Source organism: Ursus americanus, chromosome 32 (genome assembly GCF_024610735.1).
Source record: "Ursus americanus isolate L20-20 chromosome 32, mUrsAme1.1.p, whole genome shotgun sequence".
Taxonomy (NCBI): domain Eukaryota; kingdom Metazoa; phylum Chordata; class Mammalia; order Carnivora; family Ursidae; genus Ursus; species Ursus americanus.
Genome location: NC_142158.1, coordinates 34,513,862 through 34,536,705, shown reverse-complemented (window position 1 = coordinate 34,536,705; position 22,844 = coordinate 34,513,862). Strand labels below are relative to the sequence as shown.

Sequence of the window (22,844 nt, the reverse complement as noted above, 5' to 3'; positions counted from 1 at the left end):
CTCAGTGTGGTTTTGATTTGAATTTCCCTGATGGCTAATTATTTTGAGCATTTTTTCATGTGTCTGTTAGCCATTTGTATGTCTTCGTTGGAAAAGTGTCTGTTCATATCTTCTGCCCATTTTTTGATTTGATTATTTGTTTCTCGTGTATTGAGTTTGAGAAATTCTTTGTAGATCTTGGATACCAGTCTTTTATCTGTAGTGTCATTTACAAATATATTCTCCCATTCCATGGGCTGCCTCTTAGTTTTTTTGACTGTTTCCTTGGCTGTGCAGAAACGTTTTATCTTGATGAAGTCCCGCAAGTTCATTTTATCTTTTGTTTCTCTTGCCTTTGGACATGTGTCATGAAAAAAGTTGCTGTGGCCAATGTCAAAGAGGTTACAGCCTATGCTGTCCTCTAGGATTCTGATGGATTCCTGTCTCACATCAAGGTCTTTCATCCATTTGGAGTTTATTTTTGTGTATGGTGTGAGAGAGTGGTCAAGTTTCATTCTTTTGCATGTAGCTGTCCAATTTCCCCAGCACCATTTATTGAAGAGACTGTCTTTTTTCCACTGGATGTTTTTTCCTGCTTTGTCAAAGATTAGTTGCCCAAAGAGCCGAGGGTCCATTTCTGGGTTCTCTGTTCTGTTCCATTGGTCTGTGTGTCTGTTTTTGTGCCAGTACCATGCTGTCTTTGTGATCACAGCTTTGTAGTATAGCTCGAAATCTGGCAACATGATCCCCCCAGCTTTGTTTTTCCTTTTCAACAGTTCCTTGGCGATTTGAGGCCTTTTCTGGTTCCACACAAATTTAAGGGCTGTTTGTTCCAGTTCTTTGAAAAATGTCGTTGGTATTTTGATCGGGATGGCATTGAAAGTGTAGATTGCTCTGGGTAGCATGGACATTTCAACTATGTTTATTCTTCCTATCCATGAGCATGGAATATTTTTCCATCTTTTTGTGTCTTCTTCAATGTCTTTCAAGAGTGATTTGTAGTTTCTGGAATATAGATCCTTTACGTCTCTCGTTAATTCCAAGGTAAAGTATGGTTTTTGGTGCTATTGTGAATGGGATGGATTCCCTAATTTCTCTTTCTTCAGTCTCATTGTTCGTGTATAGAAATGCAACTGATTTCTGAGCATTGATTTTGTATCCCGCCACGTTACTGAATTGCTCTATAACTTCTAGTAGTTTGGGGGTGGAGTCTTTTGGGTTTTCCATATAGAGTATCATGTTGTCTGCGAAGAGAGACAGTTTGACTTCTTTTTTGCTGATTTGGATACCTTTTATCCCTTTTTGTTGTCTGATTGCTATTGCAAGGACTTCTAGTACTGTGTTGAATAATAATGGCGAGAGTGGGCATCCTTGTCATGTTCCTGATCTTGGGGTAAAGCTGAAGCTTTTCCCCATTGAGAATGATATTTGCTGTAGGCTTTTCATAGATGGTTTTTATGAAATTGAGGAATGTACCCTCTATCCCTACACTCTGAAGGGTTTTTTTAATGTTTTTTTTATTATATTATGTTAGTCACCATACAGTACATCCCTGGTTTCTGATGTAAAGTTCTATGATTAATTAGTTGCGTATAACAACCAGTGCACCATGCAATATGTGCCCTCCTTACTACCCATCACCAGCCTATCCCATTCCCCCATCCCCCTCCCCTCTGAAGCCCTCAGTTTGTTTCTCAGAGTCCGTAGTCTCTCATGCTTCATTCCCCCTTCTGATTACCCCCCCTTTCGTTATCCCTTTCTTCCCCTACCGATCTTCCTAGTTCTTATGTTCCATAGATGAGAGAAATCATATGATAGTTGTCTTTCTCTGCTTGACTTATTTCACTTAGCATTATCTCCTCCAGTCCCGTCCATGTTGCAGCAAATGTTGAGAAATCGTTCTTTCTGATAGCTGAGTAATATTCCATCTGAAGGGTTTTAATCAGGAAAGGATGCTGTATTTTGTCAAATGCTTTTTCTGCATCAATTGAGAGGATCATATGGTTCTTGATTCTTTTCTTGTTGATATGATCTATAACACTGATCGATTTGTGACTGTTGAAGCACCCTTTCATCCCAGGGATGAATCCCCCTTGTTAATGGTTCTTATTTCCCTCATCTTTGAAAATGCATTCCACCAGGAGCAAAGTTTAAAACATTCTCACTCCCAGATTACCCCACCGAGGCAAGAGTTAGTATCCAGGGCATGGCTCAATCTGGGCTGCCATGAGCAAAGGCATGAGAGTGGGTGGGGCTGACACATCGGCTGTCAGGCTTTAGTGCAAAAGGGATTTTCGGTGAAGGCAGGCAGAGCTATGAAGGAAAGTACTAAGCGTCATGCCCAGGGATTGGGCAGAAACCAGGAAAGAATCTGAGGAGAAGAACTGGCAAGGGAGATCCTGACTGGAGAGAGAAAGTTGTACCACAGAAGATTCCAGAAGGATGCCAGAGGTAGAGCCTTTTATAGGGTGGCCACAGATGAGCCCTAAGTAGAAAGAGAACGATGAAAGAAGCCAAACGAAATTGGACACCAACCTGCTATTTTATTTACTTTTCAAAACCTCCATGGACAAGAAATCAGACAATTATGAGGGAAACATAATATCAGAAAAGCATCAGAGAAATACATAGGGATGGGTCACAAAAGACAGCTGAAAGTTCTGACAGAAAAACTGGGGGCATGTGCAAATTGTATTTTGATCAAAGTGACAAAGCTGGACAAGGACCTGGAAGTAAATGTAGAACTGTAGTAGTTCTGAAGTCGCCACACTGGAGATCAAAGGTTCTGAATGATTTAGAAGAGAGGAGTAGCTTAGCCAAATGCTCTGATGACATTTCACATTTTCCACCTGATGCTTCTAACTATTCTATGTAAGTATAATCTCAAATCAGTGACCCATTTAAGCTGTCTAACAAATGAACACTTTCAGAATTCCACACCTGGTAATTTTCTGCCTTTCTTATTTCAGTGAAGTAATGGTGAGAGATTTATGTATTTGAGTCCCTACCAGCACTTAGGTTTTTTGATTCGGTAGTGTTATAAACCATATGGGTGGTTAGGTAGATCACAATCCCCAGTTGAGCGTTAGTTATCGCTGTGGCTGATAGATGACTTAGTTTACCCACCAGCTGTAGGGGAAGTCAGGGAGGTAGACAAGAAACTTCCCGTGAAAAGACTAGCTTTTTAAAATTCGCAGTGACCTTGCCTGTTAGTAGGTGTAGTTCAAGAGTAACTTCCTGCAACCTGTGAGATGAGCAACATTCCCCTTTGGGCATTGGGTGGAACTGGGCTGAAAGTAAAGATAAAGAAACCAGAAATCTCCACCCCATGTATCTACCTTGTTGGGTTATATTCAAGATGAAGTTAGTGGCTTTCAATCTTGACTGTACGCTAGACTCACTTCGTGCTTTTATGAACTCTGATACCCAGACCAGGCCCCCAGAACCATCAAATCAAAATCTCTTAGGACGGGACCCGGCCTCAGCATTTTATTATTTGCTTTTAGTTCTACAGGTCGTTGTGGTGTGCAGCCAAGGTGAGAACAACTGGGATTAAATGAAACAATGCTGGTGCCTGGCATTCTTTGGGTGCCCAAGGAACACGAGCATTCTCTTCTTTGAATCATTTCCTGCTCCCCCAGCCTCCCCCTTTTCTGAACTTGCACAAAATAGTGCTGTCTCTGGCTTGGCCATTCAACGTGTAGCACAGATGACTTGGCCTCAGAGTTGGAGAATTTGTTTTTATCTCCGGGTTGAAAAAAGAACTCCCTTCTATTTTCACTTTGAATGTACCCATCTCCTCACTTGTTTCCTGTTTTTATCTTCCTTCCAGTATTACTTAATTTCTTGCATCCAGAATCTGTGGATTTAGGAAGAATTCTGACTTCTGTGTCCCTAGTGACTGAATTTACTAAACCTTCTTGAGCACTTTAGAAAGTCAGGGTGGATCTAAAGTTTAAGGAATAGAGAGGGTTCCTAAAAATAGAACACAATTCATCCGTTTCAGTTAAAAATGCCTTCATGTTTTCCAAGCATTTTTCAACTCTTAAGCATTTTTAATAAGCTCACTTATGAGTCTTGTTGAAAAATAAATAAAATACATTTGTTTTCATTAAGGGAAGAGATCTTTTCCATCTTAGTTGGTATTGTTGAAGGAGAGAAAAAGGAGCCCAAAACTTGGCAAAGGACTACGCTATTAGTGACATATTGGTCACAGATGTGCTGTGGTAGGACTACATTTTCTTTCGTCAATTAGTATACCCACAAACGACATCTGAAAGCCCAGATAACCTCTTTACCAAAGGGAAGGCTGAAAAATAATGATATTTGCAAAATCTTTATTTTTAAGGTATTCTAGATGTGTTTTTATAAATAGACAAGTGACACACGTCCCTTGGTTATTTATACTTTTAAAAGAGAAGTAATGCTAGATGATGCCAGCCTTCACTTATCATCATTTTCAAATGCATTAAGCAAGTGCAGATACACCGAGGTACTTTTTGGCAATACTAGTGAATTATAAGATTTTCTTTCCTTAACAATTCTTAAGAAAATCAAGGAGGCAAAACTCGAGAGTCAGAAGTAATTTTATTGCTTGAATCGGTGGGCCTTTGAAGCAGAGTATAAGGAGTTCACATTGTATTCAGTTGCAGAAAGTCCTAAAAGGACTCCAAGGAGAGTATTGACAAACCAACTCTGGAAACAGGATTAAGATTCGTTTGGGGAGGAAATGATGTTGGCATCCCATGAAGGCAGTTGTAATACATGAACATAATTCCAGACCTAAAGCTTTTGTTGGTAAGGATGTAATGGAGGGAAAATGTATGTTGTAAAAAAAAAAAAAAAAAGGATCAAGAAACACATTATACATTTGATGGACATAAAAATAATAATGACAAACTAAAACTTTATTATAAGACTTCTTGAGAATTTTAAAATTCATCTTGATAAGAAAGCTAGACAAGGTAATAACTCCTGGAGGGATGATAGATACTTCAATTTCTAGCATGTTTAAATTGATGAGCTAACCAGTTTGAAAGTCATGTAAATTGAAAGTGATATGAAATTGAACAAAAGGGAAAAATTAGAAGAATAAGAATTAGTGCATTACCTATGTAAGAAACTGAATTATGACAGAGAAAAAACAATGTAGCCAACTTTCTTGATATATAGGTAGAAGGTTATCTATTTGCATTTGTAATTCAGCAAGAATAGGTATGATTTAATGATCCGATGATTGCAAAGACAGATGGCCTTGAATTAGGAGCTTGTGATATATTTTTCAGCCCCCAAACTATTTCATCGTACTGTCAAGTGAATGTCAGTATTTGATGTCAGTCCAGTACTTTTTGGTGTCTTGTGTATTGTTTGATTTTATAAGTTCAAGATGTAGTACTATACAGCCTTTTAAAAATAAACCTGTTAGAAAACTTCAAGTTCTTTTCATTCTCAAAGTACCTTGTTTTGTTGCTTCGCATTTTCCTAGGAAAGTGACAATATTGGAGGACCCGGATCAGAACATTCACCTGAAAAATCTGTCTCTCCATCAGGCAGCCACAGAGGAAGAAGCTCTGAATCTGCTTTTCTTAGGAGACACCAACAGAATGATTGCAGAGGTAATAAACTTTTCTCTGCAAGCTGTTTTTCCATATTATAACATCTAATAGAATTTTAGGGACAGCACAAACTTAAAAACAATCTCATCCAAATCTCATTTTACAGATAAGAAAACCTAGATTCAGAAAATTGAGACTTTCCCAAGGTCATTCAACTTAGTTAATGAGCTGGGACTGAAATCTAGACTCTTAACTTCTATATTTTCAATTTTATACAAATTAGTTTGCAGATAAGTGTTTTAATCATAGGAATTGTTGCATAATTTTTGAAATTTAAAAATGCACAGTTCATTATTCCTAACCTCAGATCAGCCAAATATTGGCGTATGTTTACATATCCATATATTTTCCTGTATTCAGGGAATTAATATTTATATGGCATTTAGAACAATACATGGAACATGAGAAGTGCTGTATGTAGTTGCAGCTGTTGTTGGCCGATCTGCAAATACTGCTATGGAGTGTAGTGAGTGTGCCGCAGCGCAATATTTGGGATATATTTATACTAAAACTTACTTACTGTTAATCTAACATTTGAACCTAACTGGGTGCCTGTATTTCACCTGGAAACCCTAGACAGGAGCCAGGACTGACTAAACTTGGTCAGAGGCCCTGACCCCAATTAGTTACTGACTGACGATGGAGAGTCACAAAGCTCTTACCCAGTGACATTGAAGTAAAGGAATGGGTGTGGGGTGGGGTGGGAACAGTTCCCCAGATGAATAGCTTACTACTGTTACTGGCACTTCCTTTTTTGTTTTTTGTTTTTTTAAATTGAAGTATAGTTAACATTTGATGTTATATTAGTTTCAGGAGTACAACATCGTGATTTGACAAGTCTATATGTTATTCAGTGCTTGCCACGATGAGTGTGGTCACTCTTGGCACCATGTGATGTTACTACGGTATTACTGACTATATTCCCTATGCTGCACTTTTCATCTCTTATTTATTTTATAACTGGAAGTTTGTACCTCTTAATCCCCATTACTGAATTTGCCCATCCTCATCTACCTCCCCTCTGGCAACCACCAGTTTGTTCTTTGTATTTAAGTGTCTGTTTGGTTTTATTTGTTCATTTGGTTTTTTTGATTCCACATCTAAGTGAGATCACATAGGATTTGTCTTTCTCTAACTTATTTTAATTAGCATGATGCCCTCTAGGTCTATCCATGTTGTTGCAAGTGGCAAGATCTCGTTCTTTTTAATGGCTGAGTAATATTCCATTGATTCTATATACCACATCTTCTTTATCCATTCATCTATTGATAAATACTTGGGTTGCTTCCATATCTTGGCTATTGTAAATAATGCTGCAATAAACATAGGGATGCCTAAATCTTTTCGAATTAGTATTTTTGTAGTTCTTTGGGTAAATACTCAGTAGTAGAATTACTGGATCATATGGTAGTTCTAGTTTTAATTTTTAAGGAAACTCCATATTGTTTTCCACAGTGGTTGTATGAGTATGTATTCCCACCAACAGTGCACAAGGGTTCCCTTTTCTTCACATCCTTGCCAATACTTGTTATTTCTTGTCTTTTTGATATTAGCCATTCTGACAGGTGGGAGGTGATATCTCATTGTAGTTTTGATTTGGATTTCCCTGATGCTAAGTGATGATGAACATCTTTTCATGTGTCTGTTGGCCATCTGTATGTCTTCTTTGGAGAAATGTCTGTTCATGTCTTCTGCCCATTTTCTAATTAGGTTATTTGTTTTTTGGGTGTTGAGCTTTATCAGTTCTTTATGTATTTGGATATTAACGTTTTATCAGATTTATCATTTGCAAATATCTTCTCCCATTCACTAGGTTGCCTTTTTGTTTTGTTGATGGTTTCTTTTGCCGTGCAAAAGCTTTTTGTTTTGGTGTAGTCCCAATAGTTTATTTTTGCTTTTGTTTCTCTTGCCTAAGGAGACATATCCATAAATATGTTGCTAAGGGCAATGTCCAAGAGATTACTGCCTATGTTTCCTTTTAAGAGTTTTATGGTTTCAGGTCTCACATTTAGGTCTGTAATCCATTTTGAGTTTATTTTTGTGTATGGTGTAAGAAAGTGCTCCAATTTCATTCTTTTGCATGTAGCTGTCCACTTTTCCCAGCACCATTTATTGAAGAGACTGTCTTTTCCCCCATTGTATATTCCTGGCACTTTCCTTTTTAAAGCATGCTTCCTGAGTTCTGTGTTTTACTTTGTCTCTGATAGCAAGCAGTGGGTGAGGATAGTAAGCTGGGAGGATAAGAAGTCTGAGAAAATCTCTATCAATGACTTTTTCTTCCTGTCCATTTCTACTCTCGAGAATGTACTTACTGCCTTAGATATAAGATGAATAAATGGAAACCAAATTCAGATAGTGAAAGGGTGATGCTGACATTGGTTATTCTGTGTCCTTAGTTTTGCTGTTTTTTTTCCCTTTTTTACCAGTTCTGCATGAATGCTTTTCAATAGACTATCGTATATAGGTTGAGCTTATTGCCACATTTAATATGGATTTAAGAACCTTGGAATTATTATTTTCATTTAAAGAATGTTTTGTGTATTTTTTTTAATTTCCAAATACCTTGTTTTGCTTTCCAATGTTTTGCGTTTGTGTGTTGCTTCAACATGAATTGCCCATGTGATTATCCACCGTGCTCTTATTTGTCATGATAATTGAAGCTTAAGAAATAAAAATGGATTCAGGATTAGGGAGTATAACAACAAAAGATTTAGAATGCCCTATTAAAAATCCTGAGTCTCCATGCACAGTTTAATAAAGAGCAAACCTAGAGATACAGGATATAACTGAGTCCTGGCCATCCACAGAATATGAAAGAAAAAGTAAATTCATAAATGCTATTAGAAAACAAATAGAGACTGGTATCCAAGATCTACAAAGAACTTGTTAAACTCAATACACAAGAAACAAATAAATCATAAAATGGGCAGACGATATGAACAGACACTTTTCCAATGAAGACATACAAATGGCTAACAGACACATGAAGAAATGTTCAAAATCAGTAGCCATCAGGGAAATTCAAATCAAAACCACACTGAGATACCACCTTACGCTAGTTAGAATGGCAAAAATAGACAAGGCAAGAAACAACAATTGTTGGAGAGAATGTGGAGAAAGGGGATCCCTCTACATTGTTGGTGGGAATGCAAGTTGGTACAGCCACTCTGGAAAATAGTGTGGAGGTCCCTTAAAAAGTTAAAAATTGAGCTACCCTATGATCCAGCAATTGCACTACTGGGTATTTACCCCAAAGATACAGACATAGTGGAGAAGGGCCATATGCACCCCAATGTTCATAGCAGCATTGTCCACAATAGCTAAATCATGGAAAGAGCCGAGATGCCCTTCAACAGATGACTGGATTAAGAAGTTGTGGTCCATATATACAATGGAATATTACTCAGCTATCAGAAAGAACAAGTTCTCAACATTTGCTGCAACATGGACAGCACTGGAGGAGATAATGCTAAGTAAAATAAGTCAAGCAGAGAAAGACAATTATCATATGGTTTCTCTCATCTATGGAACATAAGAACTAGGAAGATCGGTAGGAGAAGAAAGGGATAAAGGAAGGGGGGGTTAATCAGAAGGGGGAATGAAGCTGAGAGACTATGGACTCTGAGAAACAAACTGAGGGCTTCAGAGGGGAGGGGGTGGGGGAATGGGATAGACTGGTGATGGGTATTAAGGAGGGCACGTATTGCATAGTGCACTGGTGTTATACGCAACTAATGAATCATCGAACTTTACATCAGAAACCAGGGATGTACTGTATGGTGACTAACATAATATAATAAAAAAATATAATAAAAAAGGAAGAAAACAAATAGAGAAACCTGTCCCTGCCATGATGCTAACCTTCCTCCAGAGGTGACTCATCCCTACAGAAACCAAGGCCTTCCCCTCACAATTATGTTCTCTCATCTTGAATGGGTTACAGAGGGAGGGCTCCTGGCCCTGGTTCACCATGAGCTCTATTAGCTTAAAAGCTTGGCTATTTGATATTTCAAAGTTATGCATTAACTTTAGCTGAAGGCATATTTTCAGGCTATTATTTTCTAAAGTTTTGTCGACTTTAAACTTCTTTGTGCCAGAGTATCTGTCATGTTCTACCACCTTACAGAATTCCAACAGTCTTTTCCTATTACTGCTGAGTATCTAATAATAATAGTATCATAAATAGCTAAAACCTGACAAAGTTCAATCATAATAATGCTGGTTGTGCATTATTTATTTATTTATTTATTTATTTATTTATTTTTATGTAAAGCCTGATTTCTTTTAAACCAAGTCCGATAGGTTTTAGATGTTTCTTTGCTTGGTTATTTTTTTTAATTCTTTTTTTTTTTTTTAATGTAAAGCCTGATTTCTTTTAAACCAAGTCTGATAGGTTTTAGATGTTTCTCTGCTTGCTTTTTATTTTTTCTTTGGTAGTGATAGCTACCATGTTATATTGAGAATCTGCTCAATAGACTTGGCATTGTCGTGGACACTTTCTGTGTGTATATATTATTTTTGGTTCTTATTTTATAGATGGAAACTGAGGCTCAAAGAATTAAACTACTTGCCCAAGGTCACACAACTAACTAACAAGTGGCAGGGCCATGGTTCAGCTTCACGTCTGACTGATTCAGAAGCTTATGCTCTTTATTACATCTCACAAGTACAATATCCAGTTGACATACATCAGCTTTTTCAAGGGAGGACATATTTCTGAGTTATTTAAAAAGTATAGCAAGTATTTAGCAGTTCAGTCTCTCTCCTGAGTTCATTGAAAGCAAAAACACAAAAATATAAAGGAAGACTAACTTTCAATCCTTGGAAACATTTTATTATATGGAGCCTCTAAAAAAGTATGTTTTAGATTACAACCTAGCTGTCAGAATATAATTTGTCAGCACAGAACGAGCTTACCAGGATAAAAAGAACACACTAATCATTTTTTTTAAAAAATGAAGTTCCCAATTTCCCATTTACACAGAAACATCCAGAAGTTGCCATGGTAACCAGAAAACATTTGCAAAACAGAGCCTGAATCTGTGGGGGACAGAGTGGAGTGCTCTTTCCTTCAGTGTTCTCTACCCAAAGCCAGCATTCTAAGGAAAAGTAATTAAGGGTAGCTTCATCCTCTTCGAATTTATTCAGAACTCTTAAATAATTTTTGTAATCCTACTAATGTTTTGAATAAAACCTGATTACGTCCTTAGGGTAGGTTTTTTAAAACAGTTAACTTGCTGTGCCAAAGAGGATAAATTGTCAAAGCTGAACTGTGTGTGACCCAGTGTCAAAGCCCACCAGTAGCAAGTATGACTTGATACTTTTCTATCTTCCTCTGAAATATTTCTATCAATTAATCCAATCTAATTGATCAAGACATGCTGCATTTGATTGTTTTTTTTAATTGTTTTTTATTATGATATGTTAGTCACCATTCAGTACATCATTAGCTTTTGACGTAGTGTTCCATGATTCATTGTTTGCGTATGACACCCAGTGCTTCATGCAATACATGCCCTCCTTAATACCCTTCACCGGGCATTTGCTTGCTAAACCCTACAAAGTCCTATTGCTGGGACCATTGGCTCAGCCCCACCCATGGTCTAGAGCATTCTGTGCCCAAGTGTGGCCTGAGGGTAACTTGCACTAGAATACCCTGTAGTAATCAAGAGACCTTTCTTGGATCCCATTTCTGATCCAAGAAATGGATTCAGAATCTCTGCGGTGGAGCCCAGGAATATGCATTTTAGCATTTTATTTTATTTCTTTTTGCTAGAACATGTACAAAACTGTATTTTAAAAAATTGCATTTGTCCCCCTGACTGGATTAAGCTCTTTCAGGGCCAGGATCTTTCTATATTTTCGTCTTCTTTGGGTCTCTAGTACCTCGAGCAGTGCATGGCCTACAGTAAGGGCTTACAGAAATGCTTAATGAATGCAAAACCTGCAAATCTAAAATTTTTAATTTAATTTAATTTTAATTCCAGTGTAGTTAACATAGAGTGTTACATTAGTTTTAGGTATACAATATAGTGATTCGACACTTCCATACATCACCCGGTGGTCTCCTTAATTCCCATCATCTATTTCATACTAACCCCCACTCCCTCCCCTCTGGTAAACATAAGTTTGTTTTCTATAGTTAAGAGTCTGTTTCTTGGTTTCTCTCTCTCTTTCTCCTTTGCTCATTTGTTTTGTTTCTTAAATTCCATATATGAGTGAAATCATATGGTATTTGTCTTTCTGTGACTTATTTCACTCAGCATTATACTCTCTAGCTCCGTCCATGTTGTTGCAAATGGCAACATTCCATTCTTTTTTATGGCTGAGTAATATTCCATTGTTTTTATATACTACCTCTTCATCCATTCATCAGTCACTGGACACAGACTGCCTCCCTAATTTGACTATTGTACATAACGCTACTATAAACATAGGGGTGCATGTATCCCTTTGAATTAGTGTTTTTCTGTTCTTTGGGTAAATACCCAATATTGCAATTACTGGATTATATGGTAATTCTATTTTTAACTTTTTGAGGAACCTCCCTACTGTTTTCCACAGTGGCTGCACCAGTTTGCATTCCCACCAACAGTACATGAGCGTTCCTTTTCTCCACATCCTCACCAACACTTGTTGTTTCTTGTGTTGTTGATTTTAGGCATTCTGACAGGTGGGAAGTGATATCTCACTGTAGTTTTGATTTGGATTTCCCTGATGGTAAGTGGTGATGAACACCTTTTCATGTGTCTGTTAGCTATCTGTATGTCTTCTTTGGAGAAATGTCTGTTCACGTCTCCTGCCCATTTTTTAATTGGGTTATTTGTTTCTTGAGTGTTGTGTCAGTTGTTTACCTACTTTGGATACTAACCCTCTAATAGATATGTCAATTTGCTATCTTAGCATTTTTAATGTGCTCAGGCGAAACCTGGGGGCAGTTTGGGTTTTACCATTAAGAAGCTGGTTGCAACCCACTCTCAGATAAGTCTGTGGGCAAGTCCATATTCTACACCCTTGCCAACACCACAAAATTTGCAAGTTTTGCTAATTTGGTAGGCAAAAAAAAAAATCTTGTTTTAATTTATTTACCATTTGCATTTCTGGCTTAGTTTATGTGTTCTAATTGTTTTTCTCTTGGAGTATTAGGGTAGGTCTTGTTGATTTGTTGACTTCATGAGGCCTGGGACTTGGTCTTGTTCACATGCATCATACCTAGAAACAAAACCTGACATATAGTAGGTGCTCAGTAAATAATATATTTATTATTATTTTTATAATAACTTTTTATTATAATTAATTATATTTACTGAGCACCTACTATATTCATTGAATGAATGAACATTAAAGATAATGACTTTTTGCCTTTGTCATATATTCAGCAAGTATTTTTAAATTTTATAAATTTTCTTTTGGTTTTTCTTTTTTTTTTTTTTTGGCTACAACTAAGTGGGTCTTTTTATTTTATGGTTTCTGTCTTAGATACTATGCTTAGACATGCAATAGCTCATTGATGAATAATTCTACTTATTAGAAAGCATTTTGATTTTTTGAATTGAAATTTGATGCCCAGTAGCATACACCCCATTGTTCACGTTTTGACCTGGGACATGGAAAGGGAAGATCACCATCAGGATGGAGTGGATCTTATGAGAGATTTCTGGCACATGGGGATTTTACCCGAATCTTGAAAAAGGCTATCCTGAATTAATAAAATCAGGGTTCATTTTGAATCCCCCTTCTAGAAGTAGCTTTCATTGGTAACAGTGCCATTAAGTATTCATTTTAAGGAGTTGTAATGTTGCTCAGAGTGAATCATTAGACTAATACTAGCCTCTTTTACAAGCCAGTTTGGAGAAGAGAATAGTAGTATCTGGGGTGTCTTCTACCAACACTTCATAGTAGTGTCTGTTATGGATTAAATTGCTGAAATCCTAACCCTAAGTACCTCAGAATGTGACCTTATTGAGAGGTGGGGTCTTTATAGAGGTCATCAAGTTGAAATGAGGTCATTAGGGTGAGCTCTAATCCTATATAACTGGTATCCTTATAAAATGGGGAAATTTGGAAGCAGATACATATAGAGGGAGAATGCTGTGTGAACACAAAACTCTCATTTATAAGCAAGGAAAGAGGCCTGGAATAGATCCTTCCCTCACAGACATCAGAGGGAAGAACCAACCCTGCCACCACCTCTGTCTTGGACTTCTAACCTTAAGAACCATGAGATGATAAATTTCTGTTGTTTAAGCCCCCAGTTTGTTATACTTTGTTATGGCAGCCCTGGAAAACTAATCGAGTGTCCAGATAACCTAGAATATATTTTCTTGTATGATTGATACCTGGTGTAGCTCTTGACCTTGATGAATTCAGGAGGAATAATACGCTATATCTAGTATACAGCATTGGCTATGAAACTTCTCGAAGGGGCTCTTTGGTGAGAAAAGAACACTTTGTGCCAACATTGGGAAAGTCCAGGGTCCCATTGGTAGGTCATTTGCTTTCTTTCCCTTCCTTCCCTGAGTGAGCCATCAGGTAAATTCTTCCAGTCAGTGTTGATGTCCACTCTTTGTCTTCTTCACCATCACTGTGCATTCCTGCCAGGCAGTGGTGAAGTACACGAGCTTTGGAGATGACCTCCTTTTCCACTCCTGGCTCCACCTTGACGGGTATATGTCCTTGGGCAAGTCAGTGACCCGATGTGAACCCCAGTTTCTAACGTGTGCAATGGGCACAATGATGCCTACTTTCTAGGATTATAGTAAGAATTAAATTGAATGACATTTGGAAGGACCTTAACATTTTCAGCTAACAATTATTTAAAGGTAAGGCTGTCGTCCTGTTCAACTCTGTTCTCTCAGCACCTGGCAACTATTGGTCAGTCATTAATTAATTATTTGGTTGCATTGATGGGGAGAGGAAGATTTGGTGATTTTAGGAGAGAAGACCTACAATCTCAGGCCCAGAATCCAAAGTGGTTTTATGGTACACCGTGCCTTTTGGCGAGTACAGAGTACATCCCAGACAACTTTGACTTTTTAAAATTTGTGATACTCCAGACCTTTTGGAAGAGATTACTTTCCAAATAATCAGCCTATCAACAATGTTTATGAGATTTAGAAATTATTCTACCAGGAGCTGTTAGTAGTCTTTCTGCCCAATTCTTTGTTTGAAATAAAAAAGATAAATTTATCTGAGTTCAACTGATACGTTTTGTAATTTCTCAGACTTGCACATTATCAAACTTGTGGAGTGACTGTTGGATCCTGTGGAAGTGCAGAGCCAGCTGGGAGACAGGGCGTGAGTGGAATTGATAGCAACAGCTGGCGTGGGACATGTGATCTAATAACATGAGGACAGCACAGGAAAGAAAGAGCAGTTTTACTGTGTGATTGTGTTTGTTAACAACCCTCTAAGCCTTGCTCTTGTATGGTGTGTGGGAAACAAGAAGATTTGGGTTGCAGTTAGCTTTCCAGGATCCTATTTGCAAGACCATTAGAAGGACACTACTAAAACATCCCCACACATTTTTGTTTGAAAGATATATTAATTGTGTATAATTAGCAAGTTTATTCCAAGATTTGTGAGCCTGGGAAGAGCAAAAAACACAGCATGCAAAATACATTTTGGCCCTGCTCTTATTACAAGAATAGCATCTCTTATTAATAGGTCTGCATAGGCAGGTAGAAGCCTCAGCAGATGTGCTAACAATTCTGAACTCTTGTCTTGTCCACTGAAGGAAGGAAACTTCAATTTGGAGCACTTACTAGACGTCAGGCATTTCTTTCTCTTTCTCATGTTTTGTACATGAGATATATAATTTCTTAAAAATAGTGATTCTGTGTTATAACATAGTTTGCATTCTGCTCTCATCTAACCTGATTAGTAGTGTTACATGAACTGTGAGTTTTGAGATCTAAAACATTTATTTACTAAAATAAATGAAGTCGTCTGGTACAGCCATTATTAGAAAGTTAAAATACACATCTTCCATATACATGATGAGAGAAGCATAATTTTTGACTGTAAAAGTTTAGCTCCAGAGTTTCTACTGGTCTTTCAAATTCTCATTTATGATTAAACAAGGAGAAGAAAGTAATTTTTACCCTACTCCCTGTTACTGAAATTTCCCAACAACAGCAAGAAAAGATAAAAAACAGAGGGTACAAAAAGCCATCTTCAGTGAAACAAGAAAATAGCCATAACCTCAAACCATGAGAAAAACTGCCAAATATTATGAAATTTGAATGGTGGTGAGGGAGAGTGCTGAGAGCCAGCACATTTATCCTCCAGCCTCAGGCAGGATACAGTTTCCCCTTAAAGAAAGGGTCACAATTCTCAAACGCAAATCCAATAATCTTTTGGTTACAGTGATGAGATGTAAGAACACAGGGCAAGTATGCGGGAGGGGGCCAGTGTTAGATAGATATTCATTCTACACTGTGAAAGGTGGATCCAAAGAAGAAACCTGAAAGACAGGTCATTTTTATGGTCAGTGGTCTTGGCTCATAGCCAGAAAGATGGTGTTTGGTGAGTGGGGTTCAGGGAGGTGACTTAAGGGGTTGTACTATCCCAGGCGTCTTTGGGCAAAAAATTGAGGGAAGTATATGTTCCTCAGGCTCCGAACATAACCGATACAAAGTCAAAATGTTCAGGGCACAAATGTAATGTGAATGTTCCCTCGCCCATCCCCTAGACTATAGTTTAGGGAAAAGTTGGATGTGTTCAGAGGTAAAATTATCAGAAAGCGAACAGGTGAAGAGGGGCACCTGGGTGGCTCAGTTGGTTAAGCGTCTGCCTTCGGCTCAGATCGGGCCCCCTGCTCAGCAGGGAGCCTGCTTCTCTCTCTCTCCCACTGCTTGTGTTCTCTCACTCGCTCTGTCAAATAAATAGATAAAATCTTAAAAAAAAAAAAAAGAAAAAGAGAAAAGAAAACAGCTGAAGACTTATCCATGTATATGGAATAGGGCAGGGGATGGCTAAGGAACATCTATTTGAAGGCTGATTACATCAGGGAGCAGAGAAGTATACTGCAGGTACCCAGTACCTCTGGGTAATCTGTGTTTAAAAAAAAAAAAAAAAAGCTCCAAAATAAAGAAGGGATTACAAGAGAAGATGAAAAGCCAACTTGGAGAACTTGGAGAAGAAATGACAGAGAACAAGAAAGCCATTGTAAAGATGAAAGAGCCATTAGAGGCAAAAAAGGAGGAGGAAGAAGAGGAAGAGGAAGCTGAGGAGGGAGAGGAAGAAAGAAGAGGAAGAAACAAGGAGGAGAAATAAGGATACGAAAAATAAGCAGAGAAGGTGCCACCTAGAAAGAGAGATCAGCAAGCGCTGGGCTACTGCTCTCCGGAGGCAGATGTCAGCCAGCCGAGGCACTGGCAGGAGATGGGAGGGCATGAACAAGGCAGAAGCCAGAGGATCTTTCCTCCTCCCTGACTTCACCAGTTGGATGCCAGCAAAAAGGGGTCTTGGGAAGATGCTGCTTTTAGGACTCAGCATCTCTGTGGTACAGGGAAAAAAAAAAATAGAGGGAAGGGAAGGAATGGATCAGAGGGCAAAGAGGCCTAGGATTAGCCCCTGAGTAAAAAGTATTTCTATAAGAAACTAAGATAATAACTCAGATAGATTGCTTTTGGCTTACCTTACAAATCAGGAATACACATGGGGGAACTGGCAGGAAATCCATTTTGGCTGTAGTTTTAAGAACAGAAGCTATCCTTTTAGCATTTCTTGCTGATAGATTTTTTTTTTATTTTTTTGGCTGGCCAACTTTTGTATCTATTTCTTATATTGGTTCAAGCTTGGAGGGAAGAGACGGGGGTCTTATCAACCACCAGAAACCTTCAGCAAGCAATTTGATCATGTTTCGGGTATGCCATTTGGAGTCTTGCCAGTCGTAATAGCAAGAGATCTTCGTGGCCATGGAGAAAGCTGTGGAATCTTCAAAATGTGGAAAAAAATATTGGACTATAAAAGAGAGTGAAGTAATGTATCTAAGAGTAGCCTTCTGTGCTTCTAGAGTTCTTCCGTCAGCTGAGTGACACTGTCCTCAAATTCATGTCTGTCACTGATCTTGATGTCTGACCTCAAGTGTCGCAGTGAGAGTTATCACATTCAATCCGTTGGGGTAAACTTCTTTTCTAAGAATAAAAGAATACGAATGTATACCTGAGTCCTGCTTGGTGTGTTATTGGTACTGATCTTGCTGTCTGTACAAAGGATAGCAAAGGGTATTTTCAGCTTACCTATGATCTCAAGCTGTATAGTGTGTATGGAATAGGTTTTCCCTAAAGACAAATCCACTGAATTGCGTCAAGTCTTGAGATTAGACTTTTTGGCCTCATAATATTGTTATGTGTATGACTCGGAAATTGTTAAGCCAGACTGAATTTTAAAGGAAAGAAGAAAAAAAGTTAAATTCAATTTAGAAGGTGCAAAACGTGCTAGACAATAGGGATGAGTTACTGATTGCCATCAAAGAATAAATTTAACTATGATTCTTCTTGCAGTCAAGTAAAAAGAAAGGGGGAGGACAGGGGAACATTTGGGGTCATAATTTCCATTGTTCAGAGAGCAAACCTTTACTCTGGTGATGATGTGATGGTATCTCGTTCAAGACATGGGTAAAATTCCTTCTCAGTTTGTGTATGTGCCAATTTTAGCATACTTAGCTTATTATATAAATGTGCTTGACTTTCGTTTGTCAAATCCTGAAGAAATGACCCATAGAGAGGCAATCTTCTAAATTCTGACATCCAACAAAAGAAGAACTCTCCCTAATTTTGACATTTAGTTTTCCTAAAAATAATCACCTAATAGATCTTGGAGAATTTGAAAGTTAAAAAAATCCATCAAATTGATCCCAGACTTGTTAAGGAGGGATATATAATAAAATATAATAGTCTATTCTTATCAGACAAATAAATCACACTTGCTAGAATATTCTTATTATATGTTTCAGGTTGCTCCAAAGTTTGCTTTTAAATTTTAAACAAAATTGGCTATCTATCTTTCTCTTTTACAAAACTATTTTGACAGTATGCTGGGCCTAGAAATCTGGCAACTAGAGAAAGTGATAAAGACTACTTTTCTAAAAGCTAGGGATCTTATAAAGAGAAAACTCAGAAGAACAAGCAATTTAAGATCATTAATTCCAACTGAAGTTTCTCTAATTGGGGATATTTTGCTGCTAGGCACTGCATTCTAAACCAGCCTCAGGAGGGATCAAGGCAGGTGTTTAGAGCGTCACGTGCTATATATATCACTAGGTTTGGTCAGACCTCACTTCAGTCTGAGTTAGTGTACATCAAGTGTGTAGTGGGCCTCCTAATCCGACCCATTTGCTATGGGAAGAATTAGATAAGGAATCATTAAACCAATGGTGGGTGAGGTGGGAATCCTTAGTTAAGGGAGTGTTTTAACTGAAAGGCTGAGGTAGCCTAGAAAACACAGAGAAGTTAGTATTTTCAGTCTTCAATTCAGATAGACTATATGAGCAGAGGAACAGATCAGTTAGGCGATCTGGCTAGAAAGTGTTATCAAACAAGGAGAATTGGAGTGGAAACCTGAATTCTGGATTCTGCACAAGTTTTTGCCCTTAGTTGGTTTGCTTTAAAAAAAAATCTCAAGTGTATACATTATATACTCTGTTCGATCTAAGAGATTTTCTTCACCTGACCTATTCTCGTGTCGTGGAAATTCTTGTTGAGATATTTCACTCCAAAATAGAGGAGTGAGTGAAAAAAAAAAAAAGAATTTGGTACATGGGAATGGAATATAAGCTTATAAGAAATAAAGAAGTATTCAAAGGAGCCTAGAAATAATGTCATATGTAATTTGAAGAGATTATTTGAATCACTGTAGACTATAATATCTATAATCACTTTTAATTGATGGAAGACATAATATTAACTAAAAGAAAAAAATTTTTTTACCAAAAGCATAATAGGATATTATATAAACACAAAACAGTATTTTGCTTATCAGTTCTTGCCCCTTAAAATGTTCAACCTTGAAAATGGCCACACGCAAACATACACACATACAACCACACACACACACACACACACACACACACACACACACCCTATCGTAGAAATAATGGAAAAAAAGTGAAAATTTTAATTCACAGGAAATCCTTGTTGATCTGCCAAAAAGAATATGTGTGGCAACAATGACAAAAGAATATATGTAATGAAATCATAGATCATCAGGATTGGTTGTGTACATCTGCAGAATCCAAAAGGTAAGAGGAGGGGTGCCTGGGTGGCTCAGTCAGTTGAGCATCTGACTCTTGGTTTCGGCTCAGGTCATGATCTCAGGGTCCTGGGACCAAGCCCCGCATAGGGCTCTGCACTCAGTGGGGGAGTCTGCTTCAGGATTCTCTCCCTCTCCCTCTGCCTCTACCCCTTCTCACACTCTCTCTCTCTCTAAAATAAATAAATAAGTCTTTTTTTAAAAAGATGAATGAACAGCCTTTTGAAAATGTTCATCAATATTGCCTGATTCTTGTCGCTCTACCATTTCTTTTAAAAAATTTCTTTCAGCCTACCAATGTCTCCTGCTTTGTAGAAAATGATTCTTGTTCAATGAAATTTGAAATTTTTGTACTTATGAAATAGTGGTAGCCCAGCCCGAGCCAGTAGATGGGTTGGAGGGCAGGAGAGGGAATTTTAGTCTTCACTGTGGGAATGTGATGTTTTCTTGATTTGATGCTATATTATGTAAAATGCTCTCCAAAAGCTGTTTCTCTTTTTTTTAGAGGGAGAGATATTTTATTTATTTATTTGAGAGAGCAAGAGAGAGAAAGCATGCACCCGAACAGGTGGAAGTGGCAGAGGGAGAGGGAAAAGCAGGCTCCCCGCTGAGCAGGGAGTCCAGCGGGGAGCCCATGTGGAGCTAGATCCCAGGACCCTGAGATCATGACCTGAGCTGAAGGCAGATACTTAACTAACTGAGCCACCGGGGCACTCCCACAAAAGCAGTTTCAAGTACCACTCCTCAGCCACATTGCTGCTCCAAGCCCTTCTGTATAGACAGTTTGAAGTCACCATTGTCTGACAGGGTCACTTTTGAGTCACTTTTCATACTGTGCACTCCTCTTTATACCACGCAAAGTGGGCTGGCCACCAAACAGTCATAGAGCACACCATCACCCCTCACTGCCCACTGTACCAAATTATTCATGTGTTGTCATAATTTTTAAAATGGTGAACACTTAAAAATCCATTCGGAACAATCCATCCTTTGGATTTTTCCAAAGTTTGGATATTAATGATCTTCTACTATATGCACAAATGTTAAATGTCCCTTGCAAACATGATGGCTAATGCCAATTGTGAATAGTCCTAGGGAATTCATGAACATGAATTCGAGTAGGCTTATTTGGGGAAGAGGAAAAGGGCATACTTTTCCAGTAACAAATGCTAGGTAATACTTGACTAACAAGAGGACACATTCTAGGTAAGAGGAAAGGCAGTTGAAGATACAGAGAGTAGTGGGAGAGCTCTGGAATCAGGCACAAAAAATTATGGAAGTGCAAGATAGGTTTGAGTTGGTCTTACTTTTTCAAATAATTCTAATTTTTAGGCTTAAATGAGTTATATTCCATGGACTTAAAGAGTTTGGGGCGGAGGGAAGAGTTTTCAGATGTGGTCTCCAAATGATACGGAGATTTTTAGAAATTGTGGAGCATGCCATAGAGATTCCAGAAATCTAGAAATGAATAAGGTCAACAATTACACAAGTATTTTTGAACACATGTTATGTTATGCTAGGGTTACAATGATGAATAAGATACAGTCCCAGCCTGAAGGAGCTCAGAATCTGGGTGGGAGGGGGAAGGAAGTAGAGCACCTTTGTTAGAGGAGGTAACCCTTCAGATGGCCCTTATTATGATGAATCTATAAGGGACCTAGTGAGCCTGGGTTTTTAGGCATTTGCCCCCTAAAAGAAAGTCATCTATTTTCAGTTTTTACAAAAAGGAAAACATATTTGGAAAATAGCAAGTAAATATTTTTGATACCAAGCCCTAAGACAAGAATCGGATCAAGGATTCTTAAATAACTGTCAGTAAGCAATTAGGAAAAAGTCAACATTGATTCACCCTAAACTAATTCCATTCACTCTTTTGATAAGGTTATAAAAATTCATAGATCAAATCAATCCAATTTATTTAATAGACTCTCTCAAAATATCCTTGGGGATATCAAGGGAAAGTGAAGGTATATGAAAGTACTTGGATTGAAGCCAATTGGAAAATGTCCAAAACTGTTGCCTAACAGGATAGAGAGTAGGAGTGTTCATGCAGTGTTGTTCTGCTCTACTAGATGTCGCACAAAATGTTTGGATGAGGGTATTTTCATTTATAGATGGCACAAAATTGCAAAAAACAAAACAAAAAAACCCCACCAAAAATCAGTTCCAGAAATATCTCAAGAGATTGTAACAATGTAATTAAATCAGTCATCAAGTGTGTGTGTGTGTGTGTGTGTGTGTGTGTGTGTGTGTGTGTGTGTGTGTTCCCAAACAAATTTCATAGCATGGGTAAAAAGGTGGGGTACTTGAAAAGGTAGAATAATTCAAGTGCTGTTTACTAGCAGCACAACATTTAGATCGTCCAGATCCCAATGCCCTCTGCCGTGGTGAGACTACATTAGAAAGAATAGATGCAATTCAGGGTGTCACAGTACCTGCTGTATTTTAAAAAAGATTTTGAGAAACAGCTGCTTAAGACACACTTGAAGTAACTAGAGATATTTAGTCTTAGGGAGCATGATAGTTTAATTCAGGGATATAGGTAGGATTGACATAATCAGATATGTCTTTTAAAAATATTACTCTGTCTGCAAGGTGGGAAACAATTGGAGGAGACAAGAGTAAATATGGGGAGATAAATAAGGAGAGAATGTCATGACCTAGGTGAGAGATAAAGGATATTTAGAGAGAAGTGGAGGTAAATTCAACAGGAATAGAATGGATTGGATACCCATGTGTAGGACACAGAATGAGGGAAAATGATGAGATGGTTTTGGGGGAACATTAGGTCCAAGATGTCATTTTAGAGACAATTATCAGATGAGCTTGTACACATCCTAATCTAGTGTACAGAGAATTTGTGGTTGGAAATAAGGGTATGGGAGTCATCTGAATAGAGTGACTATCAACAGGGACGATGGACGTTTATATGATCTTTTATGGTTCATGGGCCATTTCAACACTCAGTGTAGCTCTTTGCAATGAAGCAAGTCT

General features: G+C 38.0%; 1 protein-coding gene across 4 annotated transcripts in view; it reads left to right on the top strand.

Annotated features, from left to right (window-relative positions):
* Positions 1 to 22,844, top strand: part of KIF6 (kinesin family member 6) — a 417,257-nt gene that overhangs the window by 114,065 nt on the left and 280,348 nt on the right. For all 4 annotated transcript variants that reach the window (XM_087858216.1, XM_045786292.2, XM_045786295.2 and 1 more), the window contains one exon: positions 5,465 to 5,594. In XM_087858216.1, the coding sequence (XP_087714342.1) occupies positions 5,465 to 5,594 (130 nt within the window). The remainder of the gene's footprint in view (positions 1 to 5,464; positions 5,595 to 22,844) is intronic.